The sequence below is a fragment of the Myxocyprinus asiaticus genome, chromosome 43, assembly GCF_019703515.2.
Source record: "Myxocyprinus asiaticus isolate MX2 ecotype Aquarium Trade chromosome 43, UBuf_Myxa_2, whole genome shotgun sequence".
NCBI classification, from domain to species: Eukaryota; Metazoa; Chordata; class Actinopteri; order Cypriniformes; family Catostomidae; genus Myxocyprinus; species Myxocyprinus asiaticus.
Genome location: NC_059386.1, coordinates 16596787 through 16618010, shown reverse-complemented (window position 1 = coordinate 16618010; position 21224 = coordinate 16596787). Strand labels below are relative to the sequence as shown.

At 37.5% G+C, this 21224-nt stretch overlaps 1 protein-coding gene across 2 annotated transcripts in view; it reads left to right on the top strand.

The window, feature by feature from the left end:
- The window catches only part of LOC127433166 (fibroblast growth factor 11-like), a 54272-nt gene extending 33880 nt beyond the window's left edge, over positions 1–20392 (top strand). For both annotated transcript variants that reach the window (XM_051684865.1, XM_051684866.1), the window contains 3 exons: positions 893–996; positions 16653–16851; positions 20259–20392. In XM_051684865.1, the coding sequence (XP_051540825.1) occupies positions 893–996; positions 16653–16851; positions 20259–20392 (437 nt within the window). The remainder of the gene's footprint in view (positions 1–892; positions 997–16652; positions 16852–20258) is intronic.
- The last annotated feature ends 832 nt before the right edge of the window (positions 20393–21224 follow it).

The window sequence follows — 21224 nt, the reverse complement described above, 5'->3', positions numbered from 1 at the left end:
CGGGCCAATTTGGTTGCTTAGGAGACCTGGCTGGAGTCATTCAGCACGCCCTGGATTTGAACTCGCGACTCCTGGGGTGGTAGTCAGCATCTTTACTGAGCTGCATATTGCATATTTTATTAACCCTACTTCCTAACCCAAACCTCAACCCTAAACCCAACTGTCAGTGAAATAAAAATGTTATTTTAGAGCAAAAATGCAACTTCTGAATCGCGCTCACCATTTCAATCCATGTCTCAGAGTAAACTTTATTGTTTCCAGGTTTCCATGGGACCAGTGAAGTGTTGTACATGCAACTTGCTATAAGTAGCGCCATGGAGAAAGATAAGCACATTTGAATTAATGCAAAAATTTCTGATAAAGATGCCACTTGTCAGTAACTTGGCAGAATGAGGTTGAATTCAGAGTACATGAACAGTCGGAAGCAGCATGACGGCTTCCTGTGTAATCATGTCGTATGAAGCTGAATATGGCAATAAACTTGAATTATACACTTAACAACCAGCTACCAATGTTTCCTGCTTCCCATATATGGACTGCCCTGTGAATGTGCAAAATTACTGGCCGGCAGAATGCGCATCAATGTCTTCTGATTGACTCAACAAAAAATCTGACATGTGGCATTTCTGGAAACCTTAATCATTGATACCCCTCAGGAAACAGTGATATTTTCTATTTGCCATTCCATAAAAACATCAGTTACAGCTTCGTCAGACTTGTATGATAATGTAATATGAATTAACCCTAAAGTCCCCACTATACTTATTATTTCTAGATACATATTCTATAGGTTGGTCTGGGACTTCCCTGATACCTGCCACCAATTCCTATTCTTCATCCAGTGTTTTATTAAATTTTTCTAAGCATGAATCTCTCTGATTTTGTCCCACAGCACAGTTCAACTTGATTCCTGTGGGCCTGCGGATAGTGGCGATTCAGGGAGCGAAGACTGGCTTCTACCTGGGTATGAACAGTGAGGGATACCTCTACACCTCCGTAAGTGACTGAATGCTCTTTTAAAGATTGCAATGATTATCGTAATTAGAATAATTTACATTTACATTCCATTTATGCATTTGGCAGACGCTTTTATCCAAAGCGACTTACAGTGCACTTATTATAGGGACAATCCCCCTGGAGCAACCTGGAGTTAAGTGCCTTGCTCAAGGAAACAGTGGTGATGGCTGTGGGGATTTAACCAGCAACCTTCTGAATACCAGTTATGTGCTTTAGCCCACTACGCCACCACCACACCAATAATTATGCTGGTGCCCTCTATGCAGCTCTATAATAAAGGTTTATATATAATTGAAGATGTGCAGCTTTTCGAGAGGTAAATAATTATGCAGGGAGTTTAATTACTCTTCTCACATTAAAGAGTTTGGCCAAACAAACTGGTGCGAAAGACGATGTTATTAGGGTAATTAGGATTATGCAGGTTCTGTCCTTGGTGCTGATTTCCTCAGGCTTTTCCCTTGGTGCTAAATTTTCCTTTAGCACTTTATGCTGAATCCTCGGGTTCTGTCCATGGTGCTGAATTTTGTGTGGTCCTGATCATGGTGCTGAATTTCATGTGGTTCTGTTCATGGTGCTAAATTTCTTAAGGTTCTAACCATGGTCTGAATTCTTTTGGTTCTGTCCATGGTGTTGAATTATTTTAGTTCTCTCCATGGTGCTGGATTTCTCAGGTTCTCTCAACACTGTTGAATTTGCCAGGTTCTCTCCATAGAGACAAATTGTCATGTTCAGTCAATGGTGCTGTCTTCCTCAGGTTCTTTCAACATTGTTGAATTTGCCAGGTTCTCTCCATAGAGTCAAATTGTCACATTCACTCAATGGTGCTGACTTCCTCAGGTTCTCTCAATGGTCTTTAATTTGTCAGATTCTCTCCATGGCGCTGAAACCTTTAGGCTTTATCTGTGGTAATATATTCCTTGAGTTCTCTCTGTTTTAATTAATTCCTCAGGTTCTCTCTTTAGAGTCAATTTTAGTCTATCTATGGCTCTGAATTTATTACATTCTCCCCTTGGTGTAAAATTCTTTACATTCTGTCTTTGCCATTTACCAACCAAAATGGTTCAGTTTGTAGTTCAATATGTATAGCCACCAAAAATAAACTGACATATAAGATTGTACGAAGTGATCATAGAAGTTCATAGAATGTAATCTTTGTGTCCATGTTGGTTTAATATGTTTTTTAAAAAGCATTCAAAGCATTTTCTACAAAACAGAAATTGATTTAGTGATTTTAAAAATGTCATGTTATCAAACCATCAAGTACATTTTTATATATATATATATATATATATATATATATATATATATATATATATATATATATATATACACACAGTACTGTGCAAAAATCTTAGGCACATAAGATGTTTCACAAAAGCATTTGTCTTAAGATGGTTATTTATATCTTCAGCTTTAGTCTGTCAATAGGAAATATAAATGTTAGGCTCCCAAACATTACTTTTGCAAATAGAAAAGATTAGAATAGAAGAACAGGGAGCCCTGAAACAGATGTCATGGCCCCACAAAGCCCCCAACTAAACATCGTGTCAGTCTGAGATTACATAAAGAGACAGAAGCAATTGAGACAGCCTAAACAGATAAAAGAACTGTGGCGAATTCTCCAAGAAACTTGGAATATCCTATCTGCCAACAACAAAGAAAAACTGTGTCCAGCTGTACCTAGGAGAATTGGTGCTATTTTAAAGGCAAAGGTGGTCACACCAAATATTGATTTCGCTTTTTCATGTTTACTGGACTTTGTATGACATTAAGTGATAAATGAAAACTATTTATGGCATTATTTTTGAAGACTTTTTCACAAGTGCCTAAAACTTTTGCACAGTACTGTATGTGTGCTTTTTCTTTTTTTTTTTTTTTTTTTTTTTTTTTTTATGTTCACACAGTTTTAATGATCTAAAGGGGTCCTTTCTGTTTTATGTGTGTGTTTTGTGTGTTTGTGTATGTGGGCAGGTTTGGATGGTTTATGAGGGAATTTTTTTTAGGTTACAAACTGGTAATTACAAGGGTATTATGCTATTCTATGTTTTTTGAGGACATTTCTAGTGCCCCCACAATTCAAATTGCTTAAAAAATATATTAAATGATGTTTTATTGAAAATGTAAAATTGCAGAAAGTTTTTTGTGAGGGTTAGGTTTAGGGGTAGAGTTAGGTTTAGGGGATATAATCTATAGTTTATACAGTATAAAAATCATTATGTCTATGGAGAGTCCTCAAGGATAGCTGCACCAACATGTGTGTGTGTGTGTGTGTGTGTGTGTGTGTGTGTGTGTGTTTGTCACATGGCAACAAAATGGCAACCTATACTTGTTGGTTACACCAACTGACTTTGATTTGGTGTTATAATAATATTTTAAAACAAAATTGTTTCATTGCTTACTGTTTTAAGAAAAAAAAAAACATTATTCTGCACGACTCATGCAAACATTTCTTTTTTCAGTAATTTGTGATTTTCATAAGAATTAGATTTTTTAAGCCCTAGAATTTTTTTGTGATTTTAAACTCAGAAATTGAAAACATGTTCATTATAGAAAAGGTGTATGCAAGTAGTTGTTTTGTGTGAATTGCATTTTTAATGTATGTTTAATAACTTAATAGATCTGGACAAAAAAATTAGTGTCACGCTATTGGCCCATTAACATTTTAAAATAAGGTTCTATTCATTAGCATTTAGGCAACATGAACTAAAAAGAATAAGGATTTTTTTTTTACAGCATTTGTTAATCTTGGTTAATGTTAATTTATTTAATATACTTTTGTTTATTGTTAGTTCATGTTAGTTTATTAACTAATGCATTAACTAATGTTAACATATACAATTTTGTTATATGTACAAAATGTGTTAGTATGTGTAGAACTAAACTTTTACCAAGATTATTAAATGTTGTAAAAGTATTGATCCCTGTTAGTTAATGCTGACTATTGCATTAACTAATGTTAACAAATACAACCTTATTGTAAAGTGTTACTGATTAAGCTGACTTGGAAAGAAACAAAGTTAACATACAAACTCTTAAAGGATAATCAGAAATCTCTAGTGGCTCTGAGAGCATATCGAATCCTCTGTAAAGTATATTAGAGACCCTTTTACTACATTGGATGCATGCTGTTACTGCTCCCAAAGGTCAAGCTTTCCCATTTAAATAAAAAAACAATAACAAAGGATTAGCCAGTGCAGTGTGACCAATTACCCGAATTGTGTTTGATGTGGGTTAGAGTGGAAAAGCAGCAGCATTACCAGGCAAGGTGGAGCAGATATTTAGACTGTGTCACGGGTAGAGCAGGATAAAGAGAGCCAAGAGCATGATGAGACAGCTCTCAGAGAGAAAAAGATATTGTGTGTGTGTGTTTGTTAAGCTGCATTTACTCTATATGTGTGTATGTGAGTGTGCATCCCAGAGCTGGTGATTAGAAAGCGGGGATGAGAGAGTTTTTGTCTCCTGCTTCACTGTGATCTGAGAAATGAGGGGATTTTCTTCTCAGAAATTGAGTGCGGCATTTAGTTCAAAGGGAACGTATCTAATTCAGACCCATGTGTAGCTTACTGATGCACTGTGAGTGTTGGACATCCTGTCCTGTCACTGCTATCCTAAAACTGTCCCTCCTCCCTCTCTCGTTTTTTATGTCTTATGTCTTGATCTGGTCCATATGTCCTCCTCCTGTTCTGTCCCTGTCATTTTGACCATTTCATTTTATTTGAACGCGTCCTGAACAGCCATCTTTGTCCTCACTGTGGTACTGTAACCGTTCTCCCTGTTTTGTCCTCTCTATGCCCTTTTCTAGTCTTTGGCCCTCAGACAAACATATTTTTTGCTTCCTGTGGTATTAGAGAAAGTGGAGTCGACATTAGATTAAATTCTGGGTAAAATTGTGTGTGATGGGAACATTTATTTTAATCAGTGTCATAAGGGTTACATAAGCGGATTAATTCGTGAATTATATTTATGTTTACAATGCTGCTTAACTGACATCTGGATGCAGTAAATCATTGCAATATTTCAAGGATTTATTATATCACCGTGTGTGTGTACAAAGGACTTCTCTGTGTTTGTAGTTTTGTTTGTCTACTTCCAGATTGTCTTAGTGAGTTTATACTGTAAATGAGTGCAAATGTTTGTTTGATGATCATCTGCTTAGTATCTCCAAATGCATGAGAGATGAGAGAGAAGCTTGGAGACTCTGAGGGCACCACAGCCAATGGGGAAAAACCTCTCTCCCTGGAGCATTTATTTTCTCGTGCACACCTTCTGTTCTCCCTTCCCTCCTCTCCTCACTGCAGTTAAAGAGAAGGTCATTCATAATATGCCACTATATTGTCAAGCTCTGTGAGTATCTCATTGTAATAAACCCACGTAAATTAGAGGAGCTGCCTCAGGGATTGTACTCTTCTGCCATATAATGGATATCATACATCTCTTTGAGCAGACATTCCTCATGTCCTCATCCAGTGTTTGTTGCAAAGCCTGTAATGACCATTAATGTTTAAAATGCTCCATTTGATCTGAAAGGGGCAATTCAACTGCATTGATTTAAAAGGTTAAAATCCACTAAATTTGCAATTATGACAACATTCAATTACTATTCATTTATGAATATGGCATGTCTATAAAACAACAATTGTTAGAGTTAGCTACACTTTTGATGGCTATTTAACATAGAATGTTCCCTCTAAGGAACAATTTCTTTCCTATGTTTTAACTTTATTATTTTTGTTTTTAAATTAAAGAGATAGTTCACCCAAAAATGAAAATTCTCTCATCATTTACTCACCCTCATGCTATCACAGATGTGTATGACCTTCTTTATTCTGCAGAACACAAACTAAGATTTTTAGAAGAATATTTCAGCTCTGTAGGTCCATACCATGCAAGTAAATGATGGCCAGAAATCTGAAGGTCTAAAAAGAAGATAAAAGCAGAATAAAAGTAATCCATATGACGCCGGTGGTTAAATCTTTATCTTCAAAAGCGATATGAGAGGTGTGGGTGGAAAACAGATCAAATTTTACGTTTTTTTTTTTTTTTTTTTTTACTATAAAACTCCACTTTCAGTTTCACATCTGAAAGTCACATGTGGTGCCTGTTTAGTTTCACTTTCACATCTGAAAGTGAAAGTGGAGATTTATTGTAAAAAAGGACTTAAATATTCATCTGTTTCTGACCCACACTTATCATATCACTATTGAAGATATGGATTAAACCACTGCAGTTTTATGGATTACTTTTATGCTTTTTTAATCTGCTTTTTGGCGCTTCAAAGTTCTGGCAAACATTCACTTCTATTGTAAAGACCAACAGAGCAGAGATATTCTTCTAAAAATCTTAATTTGTGTTCAGCAGAAGGAAGAAAATCATACACATCTGGGATGGCATGAGGGTGAGTAAATGAGAGAATTCTCATTTTTGGGTGAACTATCCCTTTAATTATTAATTGTCTTGAATATTACCCAAAATATTATTTGACAGCTTTTATACTCAAGATTAGATATCTGTAAACTGAAAACATTGTTCCTTTATCAACTGATAGAGCATGACCCTAGCAATGCCAAGGACATGGGTTTGATTCCCATAAATAATACTAATAAAATGTATACATTCAGTGCACTGTAAGGTGCTTTTGATAAAAGAATAAACCAAATTAATAAATGTCAATTCAAAGTGTAATACAATTGTTAAACATTTGGGTAATTTTCAGACTTCAGCAAGACATCCTTTATTCCCCCTCATGTTGTTCCAAACCAAAATGACTTTCTTTTTGATGTGGAACACAAAAGGAAATGTTAGGCAGCAAGTTGGCCTCAGTCGCCATTCACTTTCAATGCATCTGTTTTCCATACAATGAAAGTGAATGGTGACTGAGGCAAACATTCTGACTAACATAAATTTTTGTGGTACACGTAAGAAAGAAAGACATGTGGGTTTGGTTTTAAGTAACAACAATTGCAATGGCAAACCACAGGTCTCTTTACTATGATCTGTCCTATGACAGACAGGTTTGGCTCAGCTATGCTGGGATTCATGTACATTTCAAATCAGTATGCATTACCATGTGTTTATGTACAACACACTTTGACTGGACAAACTTTGACGTAATATTTCTCAGTTGAAGTGTTGATGTAGTTACTGGCGAAGTTTTGTCAGCATAAAGAGCTCAGTACTGAGCTGATCCTGGAGACTTTACTGTCCTGTTTATTTGACTATCAAGGCAATAGCTGTGTGTGTGCACTGGTGCCTTAGCCCTGGAAAGCAGTGGGGGACAGACTGTTGAGGGAACCTCCACATTATTGGTTTGCAGTTGGGGAGTTGTGGACTTTGTGGGATACCTGTCATAATTACGACTTGAGGGGGCGTTTATGTGCAACTTCTGAGTAGGAAACTCATTTTTAATATAAAACTGATAGCAGATGAAGGTAGCATTATTACACTGCTCTCTGGAATACTCGATTCTCATTGGTCAGTTGCGCCATCCAGTGGTCTGATGTTTCCGAATAATGACCTCATATCCAGGGATAAAGTGATATTTCACCAGGTCATTTGGGTATTGCAAGTCAACTTTCTTACTTCCCATAAGTAGGCAAAAAATTATTTACATTAAAATCAATATTTAATGTTTATTTATTAGTGCTGTCAGTCGATATATTTTTTGTAGTTAATTGTGATTAATCGCAGAATTTTATGTAGTTAATTGCAATTAATCGCTGATTTTAAAAGTGCTGAAATTTTACACTATACAGTATATATTTAATTTCTTATCAAAAATGTATCTATTTCCATCTTAGGAAGAAAACAAAACAATATGTAGCAATATAATGCTTTATTAAAATTTTCCAAACAAAGCCTTCTACAGTATAAACGTAGAAATGCACTAAAATATCATCAATTCAAGTCACATCAAACATTTCCCAAAGTCTAATTGGGAGTTTGACTAATTGAAAGAACTAGTTTCCCCATAGGTTGCATATTCATTGCAATGGGCATTAAATCTCTTAAACCCTCATCACCCACAATATTAATCTGTCGGTTGACTGTGGCTATCTCTTTTCCTACAACAATCGTGAAGTTGCATTCATGATTCACGTCAAGGCAGCAAAGCCATTTTCGAGCACCGCTTTGAATTTACCATGTGCCTTACATAGGCTGAAAAATACTTGAAGTCCCATCTGGGCTTGTTTTGTACATCAAATAGCAGTAAGAGGTCCTTTCGCCATCATTTTATCACTAACAGGGAAGCACTGTCAGAGATTCTTTTATTTAATGAGATAATAACCTCTGCAGCTCTATCACAGGAGAGAGTGTAATGGTCAACTAGCGTGTTGTGACAGTTCCGGCCATAGAATGTCTATGGGACCGCCACGTTATGCTGTTTTATGCTAGGCTTGTAGTCTCAACTTGGTAGAAGGGCTCTGGTGCTGTGTCTGTTTGTGAAGTGTGTGTCAGTGTAATGAATCCGGGCGGACACATTACAAAGTTTACGCCCTTAACACCAGTTTTTATGCTGTATTAATGGTAAATGCGATAAAGAAAAATTAAAGCATTAAACTTTTTTAATTAATCGCACGTATTAACGCGTTAATTCTGACAGCTCTACTATTTATTTATTTATTTGTAATAAACCATGTAATAAGATGGATAATGAGCAGTCTGACTATCATTTTTATAACATTTTATAACAAAATAAACACCAATAGAACACAAATCGAAGTTTAAATTCAGCTGTTTGTGGAGACTCTGCAATTTCTTTCTTCTAACATAATAACATAATTTTAACCCAAATATTTAAAGTCCATTTATTAATTTATTTGGTAGGTAGCCATGTAATAAGCATGACAATGTACAGTCAGCCAGTCTTTTTCACAAGAAAGAAACCCCTTCAGGGTTAAACAAGAACTGTCTGGGTTTATTTTGCGATAAGGACTGGCTGACAGTACATTTTCCCTTACATACTTGCTAGTATGTTATAAATGTTAAGCTGAGGATCTGCCTGTTTCCTGTGCCAGTCACAAAAGTGGGCTGTGGGTGTGTTTAAAAGTTTATGACAGGAAATCAAGTCTGACTCCCTCAGATGCCATATGAAGTTGAAAAAAGCTGAAAGAAATATATACATATTACACAGTTCTTTTTTGTCTCATATGGGTTCTCTTAAATCTTATGGGGGTCTAGGGTGTCCCTCAGTTTAAACACTGCTTAGGACAGCTTGCTCAAAACAAAGTGAACTTGCGGTATAATGTTTATGTCTGAACTCAGGTGCAGGTGCATGTGTGTGAACTCTAGGAAGAAGTGCACAGTGTTTTGTGTGTCTGTGTGTGTGTGTGTGTTTGTGGGCAGGTTTAAGTGGTTTACGAGGACTTTTTTTAGGTTACAAACTGGTAATTGCAAGGGTATTATGCTATAAATGTGGTTTATGAGGACATTTCTAGTGTCCCCATAATTTAAATCACTTAAAAATCATACTAAACGATGTTTTTTTGAAAATGTAAAAATGCAGAAAGTTTTTTGTGAGGGTTAGGTTTAGGGGTAGGGTTAGGGTTAGGGGATAAAATCTATAGTTCGTACAATATAAAACTCATTATGTCTATGGAGAGTCCTCATAATGATAGCTGCACCAACATGTGTGTGTGTGTGTGTGTGTGTGTGTATGTGCGTGTGTGTGGTGCCTTTATCTCAGTTTTGATAAATGGTTTCAATAGACTGCTCTCTCCCTCCACAGATGGTATTGAGATTCAAAATGCTCTCGTCCCTGATGCAGTCACAACCATCACACCGCAGACTAAGAGAGAGAGAGAGAGAGAGAGAGAGAGAGAGAGAGAGAGAGAGAGATTTAGTTTGTAAAGGTAAATGAAAAGCCAGAGACATGTTGATATGAATCCAAACTAGAACACATGTAATTGCTTTAAAAAACACGCCTCATTCCCAGCATTTCCTTACAAACAGAGAAACGGCGCATACACACTAGAGTTTACACTGCGTCAGAGCATGCTGTGAATCCATTGATTTCAATGGGGATAGTGCGTCACAAAGACTAGATGAAAAACACAAGGGTTTGGAAGAGTGACACCCCATCATGCAACCAAAAGTGGAGAAACTTTTGACATTTTTTAAACAAATTTTGACTTCAATGCACTCTGACACAGGCATCTGTTTTAAAAATGCTGTTGTACAATGATTTTTAAATTAAAATAAGCTAAAATTAAAGGCAAAGGAGTATAACTAACATGTATAAATAATTTATTTAAATAATATAATATATTTTCACATTGTTGTCAAAATAATATAATAATAACCAACTTAGTAATAAGAATTGAGGGTATATAAAAAAAACTTTATGGCCCTAACAATAGGCTTAATTTTCTATATGCAATCTATTATTTCTTATTGTTTTTTGTTTATTTTTGAGTAAAATACAGCATTATATTTTCATGAGAATCACCCCTGAAATTTGTATTATGTAGATACCCAAAGAAGGGGGAGAGAGAGACTGAAAGAATAAGTGATTCTCCCTTGCAGGAAATGAACTGCAGATTGTAGCCGTACATCCCCATAAACACTCTGCGGCATTTTAATCTGCCTCCATTTCCCATAAGCCCAGTTATGAATCTTGGTACCCTACAACTGAGAATCGCCTTATTCCATGGCCCCTTTGTCTGTGCCACATGCTTATTTGTAATAGTTTGGGGGAGGGGCCTGTCATACAGGTCTTCACTGGATCAGTCACCTAAACAGGAGATGTCACATAACATTCCATAACATGAATCTTATTGACAGTGACTTTCCATTCGTCACTCAAAACAAAGATGAATGTCATCATAACCGCACCCACGCTCAGCAGCTCTGTGGCCATTAGTAAAGTGTCACCATAGGCAGAGCTTAAATGGATTATGGCATTGTCTGCATTTGTTTCATCCATCCATTGGTGTCCCAATGTAGCCTTGCATGCTTTATAGACTTATGCAATGTAGCATGTCAATGAACATCTGTCAAACGCACAAACCGTACATGGCAAGAAAAAGTCAATTGTAAATTATGACAGAATGTTAATTTTTGTTAATGTCTTGTGTGAGGGAATGAACTACTCATCGCCTGAAGCATTGCAAATGATCAGTAAAAACTATACAACTATTGACTTTTAACCCCTAAATTGTATACATGGCCATACCCCCTTAGAATGCATATGTGGGTCAAAATTGACCCAGGTGAAAATAAGAATACATTATTTTTTCAAGGAAAATTATTTACATTAATTTGAATAATTATTATTATTTTTTTAATTGGTTGATATATCTTTTATTTAATTCTGATGCAAACTTCATCCATATAAATGTAAAAATAGTCAGTTTACATTGTCAAAGACACCTTACTTCATACTTCAATCCTCGTCAGGATTTGGATTTAGGCTCTGTTAAATTATACAGAATGTAAGAATTATTAATCATATTTATCAACTGACACATAAATCATGGCTAGTATTAACAGTGATTGTGTCTGCCTTTAGGTTAGGCTGTGGATCAAGGGATTTTTGCACGCACTTCACTTCTGCCGGTCGATTTTGCTTTAAAAATGAAATTAATTTATTACAACATGAGAATATAAATTAAATGAAAATATAAACAAATGAAAATATAATAAAAAATAACTAATTGGTCAAGAAATCTTACATAATCACCTCCCCAAATCCAACCATTTTACCCTATCCAACCGGCCCTTTTTTTAGTGACTTTAAAATAACTCTACGACAACAGGTGGAAATATACCAGTACAAATTAGATCATAAATACAACTGTAAATATAAACATAATAATAATTGAAAATAAACCATGACCTCTAGAAATTTTATCACAAATCTCATAACTTTTTGGCTATATTGGGGAATGGTTACAACAGTGATTGGCAGGGACATAATTTGATGACAGAGTTTGGACATGAACTTTATTACCACCTGCTGGTGGAATCTCTAAACTGCAAATGAAGGAACTGAGTTTAGACTTTGCACTGAAATCAGATGTGCTATTAAAATGTCTTGGCACAATGACCTGTTACTCAGGAAAATAGCAAATTGCACTTTGTGCCACTTCATTTACATACAATACATGCACAGTTTGCGCATACACCCCAAGATAGTGCAAACACTCGCACCCATGCCCACTTGCGCTTTGCATTGGCACTAAAATAATAAAAGACATTGCGCTGTGCCTAGTGAGGTCATGAAAATAGAGCCCGAAAAATGTGATTTATTTTTAGCTTGAATTATAGCTTGGGAATCCTTTTTTTTTTTTTTTTTTGAGAATTTTGCATGATATTGAAATGAAGGGCAATTTCTTGGTCTACTTTCTGTCTCAATAGAATGCCTGTAGCTGTAGTCATGGATTTTTGACTAATACAAAGTTTCACTGAATAATAAATGTGTCTTTGAAATAGCATAATTGATATCAATTATTCAACTGTGTCTCCAGCATTGTGTTACATTCCAGAACTACCTGCTGAGAATCTAAAGGAGATAGAGATCATGTTTTTTTCATTCTAATAAAAATGTCAAGAAAAAACATTTCTAAGCAGCAGTGTTGCAAAATTCCAGTTTCAACATAAGCCTCTGTAACAAGCTCTGGGATGTGTCTTGTTATATAGTCTCTTGTGGACATTATAGAGGATTAAAAAAAAAATGCTATATTGTGTGCTTTTCTTGTCTTAAAGATAATTGCTAGCTTAACTTCACCGTAAAAGGTTTCCCCCTGCTTTAGGTATTGTGACAAGCATTAAAGGTGTGACAGGCCTTCTGAAACATTACAGATTGCTCTTTGTAGCACTTGAGCAAGTGTTGTAAACTGCCCTCAAGTAAAGTGTTTCTGAGTTTGCCATGTGGCAATAACAAGGTCATTAATTCCACTTCAACGAGAGATAAAAACAACACAGCAGTCAGATCCCAAACCCTCCGTCTGTCAATTTCATGCTCTCTGAACCAAAAACTGTAAGAAGTAGTTTACAAAATGTCTTCATAAAATAGCTCAGATCCCTATGGTGTCTGTGGAGTGTGGGCATGTGTTTTGTTCAGTCTGCATGTTTGTTTGTAGAGTGCACACTGAAATAAAATCAAGAAAAACAAAAAAACAACCCATATATTTTTGGGCTTAAAAATGCAAGCATATATTTAAGCAACATTGTAGCTTCTAGAAATCTATGTGTAATACAGAAGCTAGCTGTAATTAAATAGATTTTATTTTGAAGAAGCTATTACATATGGTATGACTTTAATATACTGTATAGTGCTTTTTGAGCAACCTATTATGTGGGCATTTGTGTGATGAAGTGGTTTTCTCAACCAGGAAAAACAAAAACATTTTTGAAGGACATTTTAAGATAAAGAGGGTTTTGCTTTGTATGTTTTCATAACAGTTCCAAGTTCATGGTCAATTTTTGAGTTGTATGATGTACCACTATTCACACTACTTAATTAACTGTCATTGGTAGGCTATGTGGTTTTGTTATCATGTGTTACCATAAATTAGGCCACAAACTGTGCTAACTGTATGAAACTGAATATGGTGACATTGAAGTGACATGAAACCCCCTAGTTCAGCACCAATCCTTCACACCTCAAACAGAAAAAAGACTTAGAATAGGCATGCACAAATGTAAAAATGTGGACGGCTACAGGGGTGGAAAGGAGGGATGACGGGAGGGGGTCAAGAGCTACTTCCAAAAACACACTCACAACAGAGATGGCTGAACATCACATTATGAGTAGAGATGAAAACAAAAGAGTTTTTGGGTACTTCGCTGTATATAAATCATGGGACAAAAGTTTGAAGAGTGAAGATGAAAGAACAGTTTGCAAATCTGCCAAAAAAGTTTGGTGTTTTGTTCTAACTCTTGAGAATGAATTGAGAACAGCAGACATTACCATCGAAACCAGCACTAATTTGAGACTTACAGTACATTGATTCAGAGATATTTATTCTTACAAAGAGTGTTTCAGATTTAATACAAGTTAAACTCTATTGAAAACATTTGTGGCATAATGTTGATTACCACAGAAAATAATTTTGACTTATCCCTCTTTTTCTAAAGAATAAAATCATGTGCAGTAACGCACATACAAGGAAAGTAAACGGATCTAGCCACAATACTGTGTTAATGCGTGTCAACATAACTCTAGTGTGATAAAATCGCTTATTAACCTTGTCTGTGTAAAGTTGTCATGACGACGTATTGCCGGTAAACCATGTAGGTGTACATTCCGGAAATATTCGCACAATGTAAAGGATACAAAAAATACAGCTGACATGACTTTGAGTTTTCGGTTTTCATCATTGTCTTCTGTTTTTGAATAAGCCATCGTGTTATCCCGTCCAATATCAGACACATGGAGAATAAGCTACAGAATCAGCGCTCCGTAGCAGCCACCCCTCATAAACGGCATGTTTTGAGAGAAAGTGGCAGAACTGAAGCCAAGAAACGCTGGCACCGTTCCGGTTTTGGACTGTGGTCCATTCCAACAAGTGAATTCGATCTCATCATGGTGTTTAGTGTAAAAGTCCGCTCTCATGTCTGTCCATGAGTGCTGTTGAAGTATTGAAAAATTGGGGGGAAAAAATGGGTTAATAAATCTGTAATTACATACTTAAAAAAAAAAAATTGTAAAGATCTGTAATCATACGAATTATGTAGCCATATATTCTTTATAGTAGGTGCAAAACAAGTATATGATTACCATATTTTGTTTGCTCAGACGTTAATAGGATAAAGTATTAAGGGTTAAAAGGGCTAGTTATCCTGTTTCATACTGAGGCTCAAAAAGGGATGTATCTTTTTATGACCAGGTAAAATAGATTCAGTCAGACAACTTGCACATGGACCGAGAGAAATGGAGGGAGGCAGGGAGGAGAAGAAGAAGTGGAGGAGAAGAAGGGGTGGGGCCAGGGGAAGGTCGGAGTGCTGCTTTGCATTATAAAGAGGCTGGCGCACTTGTCAGGATTCTCCGCATGCAGACCAGAAATGACATCTTTCTCAACATCTCATTGCAGCCCATTCCACCAGGACATGGAAGCTGAAAGAACTTTTAATTTAAGCCCATAATCAAAAGTGGTCAATGTGAACTCTCCCATGTACAAATGGGTGGCAACTATCTTGGTTGCCTGCAGGTCACTGGGCCCTCTAATCATGTAAAAACTCCTTGGGAGATGGAGTCAATGTCCAACTTGGGCCTAAGAGAGGAGGTCAAGTTAGGCTTTATGCAGAGTTCTCACAGGACAAACCCTGCTGAAAAACACATTTTAAACCACCCTAAACTGGATAAAGCTGGTCTTGCAGTCTGGTGTTCAGCTGGTCGGCTAGCTGGTCTCCCTGCCTGATCAGCTGACAAGTGTCCCAAAGACCTTCAAAACCAGAAAGCCTAGACCACCTAAGACCTGCAAACCATTTTAGCCTGGTTTAAGTGCTTTTTTAAAGCAGGAATATCTTAAAAAGGTGGTCCTGCCAAAAGCCAAGATTTGTATGTCTTAGGTCATGTGTAGGATGGATGAACTTGAATATGCAAGGTTGGAGGTGATGATGACCTTCACATGATTAGATTGTTATTAGTATTCCATGAGGCTGATCATCTATTGATCAGAGATTCCAAGGACATGAAATACATGAGCCAAATGCTGCTTAGTTTGATGCAGAAGGAGGGAGGAAGGGTGGTTTGGAGAAAGAGTGAGAAAATGAAAAAGATCGAGAGAGCTGATGAAGACAAATCCAAGAAAAAATACAGAGCGTTGCATAGACTAAAAGCAGACAGGCAGAAATGTGGTTGTATTTGCTGGTTTTCACTCTCGAGTTGAGCTGAGCTGCTTAATATTTTAAAAATAAAAAAAGCTACCATTAACTCTTTCATGCCTTTCCAGATCCCAGCGTCTTCTCTCTCTCTGTCTGTTTCTCTCAGTCTCCGCTTTCTTGCCAAAAGGCTTCAGTCAGCCGTTTCTATTTGGTTACCCTCACTAAATCAATCCTGCTGATTGGGTCTGCTCTGTGACAGGGCAAGGACCCTGACAAAGACAAAGAGAGATGTATACATGTCGCTCCTGGTTACAGTCACCCAGTTACAGTGGCTTGGATTGGTGGGAAAAGCTGTAAGCAGAAGAGAAATGAATGGGAACCGCAAGGTTATGTTCTGAAATGGCCAATTTAAAGTTTATGGTTGAAAGTATAATGCATTTCTTTTCATTTCAGGCTGTGAAATTTTGAGTGGATGTGTGGGTTCTGCTTTCGAGTTTATGAGACTCGCACATGTTTATATTTGCATTCCAGCATGTATGTTGAGCAGTGCTCACCATTTCTCTGCTCTCAAAGTACCTTTGGGGACAGCGTTAAGTTCATCAGTCATGCAAATGTATGCACAACTGATGAGTAGAATAATGTGCCAGCTGCTCTCTGGAGAATATAGCTTTCAAAGAAACACCATCATGAGATTTCCCTTTACTCTCCACTGGCATGGCCCAACCAATCAAAGTACGGCATGATGTTATTTATGTTCGAACATATCTTTATCTTTATCTGTTGTTTTTACACCCATGTATGTGCATACATTGTAGATGAAAGATCTCTGTACTTATTAACTTGTTTTTGTGTCTCTTATTCTTTGGTAGGAGAACTTCAACCCAGAGTGCAAATTCAAAGAGAGCGTATTTGAGAACTACTACGTGACATACTCCTCTATGCTGTACCGCCAGAGCCAGTCGGGACGCTTGTGGTACATCGGCATCAACCGGGATGGCCAAGTGATGAAGGGTAACCGTGTGAAGAAGACCAAAGCGGCAGCACACTTCTTACCAAAAGTCATCGAAGGTTAGATCAGGTGGATTTTAAATAGAAATAAATACAAATCATAAACCAGTCTAAGCTGGTTTAGCTGCTCTCTCAGTCTAGCCAAACAGGGTTTAGCTGGTTGGCCAGCTGGTTTCCCAGGTGAACCAGGTGCACAAAATTCTGCAAGCCAGACAAGCAAACCATCTGAAAATGGTGTATTACCTGTGTGTTGTCAAATGCAGAAATACAGTTAGTACAGGCTTACATCATAACATACTACGATAAGAAGCCATCTATATTTTTGATTACTTACTACAATATCTTTGGATATATTCACAATCTAGCATGAATATAACCATAATAGACCCATAGACCATAACAGTTCCGTGAACATGTCCTGCTACACCTGAACTCAGACTGCATTCGAAAGTGGATAAATCACCCTCCGAAGGGCACTTTGAAGGGAGAACAATCATGGTAGTCATGCTGTAAGATCGCTTAAGAAAGTGAGTTCTGAATGACCCTTAGTTTTGAGCCCCACACCTTTTAGCCTTTCAAAGCTCTCACAGTGGATGGTAAAGTCTTCGAAGAGAATACGGCATAGGGATAATCACTTCTGAATGGAACACACCCTCATTCAAAACAACAGTGGGAGGCGCTTTGTTTATAGTGACTTTAACATGATTAACGTTACTAACATTAACACGATTATCATAAAATGCCATTATCAGAATGTGAGACATGTTGTTCGGTGGCTGAATGCTCCCTGCATGCCTGGAACTAATGGAAATTACATTTACATTTAGACATTTAGCTGACACTTTTAACCAAAGTGACTTACAAATGAAGAACATAGCAAGAAATTTGTCATACAAAGTTCAACAACATCTACAGTGAGGTACTGCGAATCTCTCAAGGTGGCTGAAGTAGTATAGGTGCTAGCACAGAAGAAAGAGACAGAAAATTATTATTTTGTGTGTGTGTACAGTTTGGATTGGTTAAGTGCTCACGGAACAGATGTGTTTTCAGCTGGTTCTTGACTGTTGAGATGGTATCCACCTCACTACAGTGGAACAGAGAAAGTGAACGATTGTGAAATAGACTTTGAGCCTGTTTGTGATGGGACCACCAGGCGCAGCTTGTTCATAGAGCGAGTTGGAGCACAGACCTGGTGAAGTGAATTGAAGTAAGTGGCTTAATTGTGTTAGCTGGAAGGCCAGCCAACAAATCATTACAATAGTCCAGTCTTGAAATGACCAGAGCTTGGAACAGGAACTGTGCAGCATAATCAGACAGAAAATGTCTGATTTTCATGATGTTGTAGAGCGCAAATCTGCAAGACTGGGTGGTTGATGAAATGTGGGCAGTAAAATTAAGCTGGTCTACCACCACTCCCAGGTTCTGAGCTGTTCTGGCTGGTGTTAGTGTAGTTGAACCAAGATGAATAGTGAGGTTGTGGTCAACAGATGTGTTGGCTGGGATCAAGAGGAGTTGTGTCTTGGCAAGGTAGAGCTGAAGGTGGTGTTTCTTCATCCAGGCCAAAATGTCCAAGAGGCAGGCAGGGATACAAGCTGAGACTCAATGATCGGTCCGAGTGATGTTGTGTTTTTGAGAAGTGTGAATATGAGAGTGATATTGAGAAGAGGAGGGGTTCAAGCACTGATCCTTGAGAAACACCAGTGGTCAGCTGGTGTGACTTGGACACCTCTCCTCTCCCGGATACCTTGAAAGATCTGCCAATGAGGTATGACTCAACCCATCCAAGCGCAGTTCCTGTGATGCCCAGGTCAGAGTGTTTAGACCTCAAAAAAAGCAAAGACAAACGGACACATGAACCGCTTCAGTTAAACAAGACGGTTGGATGGATACGTGCTGTATTAACAACTGTAGCACACATCTTATTGCTGGTAGATAAATAAAATATATGCCAAATAATACTAAGTTTGAGAGGTAGAGTTCTAAAAGTGACTATCGCTCCCATTATAACGATTGAAGCTGCGCAAGTCATTTACTTATACATTTAGTCATTTAGCAGACACTTTTATCCAGAAGAAAGAGACAAGAAAAGTATTTTTATCATTAAAAAAGAAATCCTTATCTTGTCCACAGGTCACATAGACAGCTTTATTGAACGGCTTTATTGATTATAAAAGGAGTAATCCAATATTCCCGATCTCCCCGCTGAGGAAATAATTGTGAGCAGCTAAACTACAATACAATTTGATTGCCTCTCTTGCGTAGATGCGCTCAGTATCAACAACTTGTCTGGATAAGTCACTTCAGGTAAACGTTTGATATTTTTTGAGAAAATGTGTCTTATTTAAAGGATTCGGTAATGACACCTCATTGTTTATTTTCAGTTTTTGCTAATATCTCATTTGTTCTGTTTTAGCTAAAGATGTGCTAGTCATTTTATTTTGACAGTTCTGGGATGCTGCTATTGGAAATGCCTCTGGGCCAGACATGCGCAGTAGCGTTATAATTTCTTTGTTATTGCTTACGTCCTTGAAATGGTCTGTAGAAATGGAGGGGTACATGTTTTCCCCAGTATTCAGATTAGTGGTGAACTACTATGGGTTTTTCATTGGCAGATTCTTAAGGGCGATTTCACTAAACAGTTACACCACTTTTGCACATTGTACTTCAATGCAAAAACCAGCATCTTATTTACTAACTTCCCCAATCTAGTTTAAGCAGGCACAATCAGGGCTGAAATAACACTGCGCCTTGAGTATTTAAATTATTGTTCCCTTAATTGCAGCTGGGAAGCTCCTACGTCCATGTTGGGCATTTGTTATTACAACATGTCATGCATTCAAGTCAGAAACAAAAAAGGAAGAAGCTTAAACAAACTTAAACAAGTACAAAATGAACAAAGGCAAAAGCTCTTTTTATATTGTGAATAATAAATTGAATACACCTGCATCACTTTTACAAGACCTATATGATTTATTAATGCATGGTAACAAATTATTAATTCATTTGCATGAAACAAACCACGACGGGTGAGTTATTTATGATACTTGACTGGCATATTTAAAAAATGTATGTTGAAATGAAGCACTAACATTGAAATAACTTTGCAAAATCATTACTTTCTATTATCTTTCATGTCTACAAGCCTCTTCCAATGTCACAACTCAGCAACTTAGGATCATCTAGAATTCTGAGTTTCTCACTTGTACGTAAATACGTCTTTGCTTGGTCATTCCTGAGAGTTTGCGTACATTTTATATCAATCATAGCCGTCGTAATTCACTCATTAAATTATGATCAAATGATGTTGAAGATTGTTATAACCTGGCATATATCCAGATGCATGTGAAGTGAATTTGGCACTAAACCAACGCAGACAGCAGTAAAAGTAAAAGTAACTTCTTCTAGATCTTCCGTTGTTGTCTAAAATAACATCAATCTGTCTTTGTTATTCTCTTTTGCTTCCTCAGTGGCCATGTACAAGGAACCCTCACTGCATGAGCTTGTAGCGGAGCAGAGTCCTCCTCGCAAAACTGTAAAGACTTCAGACTCACCCTCCCACCAGAACGGGAGGAAAGAGGGCCTCAGAGCCGATGCTTCATAGCACATGGGGTGCACACAGGGAAGTGCATTAACAGGGACTACACTGAGAACTACACTTCATGCAATGAGGGCAGGAAGAACTGTACAATCGGCCGCTCAGTGTGGGTTTCTGAGTGAGAAAAATCAGACAGCGGCCCCTGGCTCACTGCAGAGAGAGGGGAACCCCCAGCCTCTCTCTAGCAAACCAGTCCACATATACTTTCAATGTCCCAGCATGACACCAGACCCCCCATATGATCCCATAACTCCCCTACAAAAACATGTTTCAGAGATGTGCCCCCAAAGGTCCCACACTAGCTCTCTCACAGTGTCAGCCCGCCATAAATTTCAGTGGCTGTAAGAAAAATGCAAACAACATACATTCTGTCTGAAGAATCAAGGTTTCTACTTGATATGTTTGATATTTGATACTTGATATTTTTAAATTATGTGTTTTGGGGTTGTGTCTAGAAGGTAACGTCCCGGCAAGAGCCGTATAAGATGTTCACACACTGTATTTATTGTGTGTTTGGAGTCCTACAGAAACCCTACACCTACCCCTAAACCTAACCGTAACCCTACCACTAAATCTAAACCTAAACTTAAACTTAGTAACAGTGAATGAGACTCTTGTGAGACTTAGGGTGTAACCCTCTAGACACAGCCATTTGGGTGAGAGAGAAAAAGAGAGAGAGATAGAGCAAGAGAGAGAGAGAGAGAGAGAGAGAGAGAGAGAGAGAGAGAGGTTATTGCCTAATATCATCATTATGATCCCAGCAGATGAGGCCCTTGCTGGTTCAATTTCCCTGCAATCACAACGCCTCCTCTCTGTAACAATCAGAGCTTAAACTACA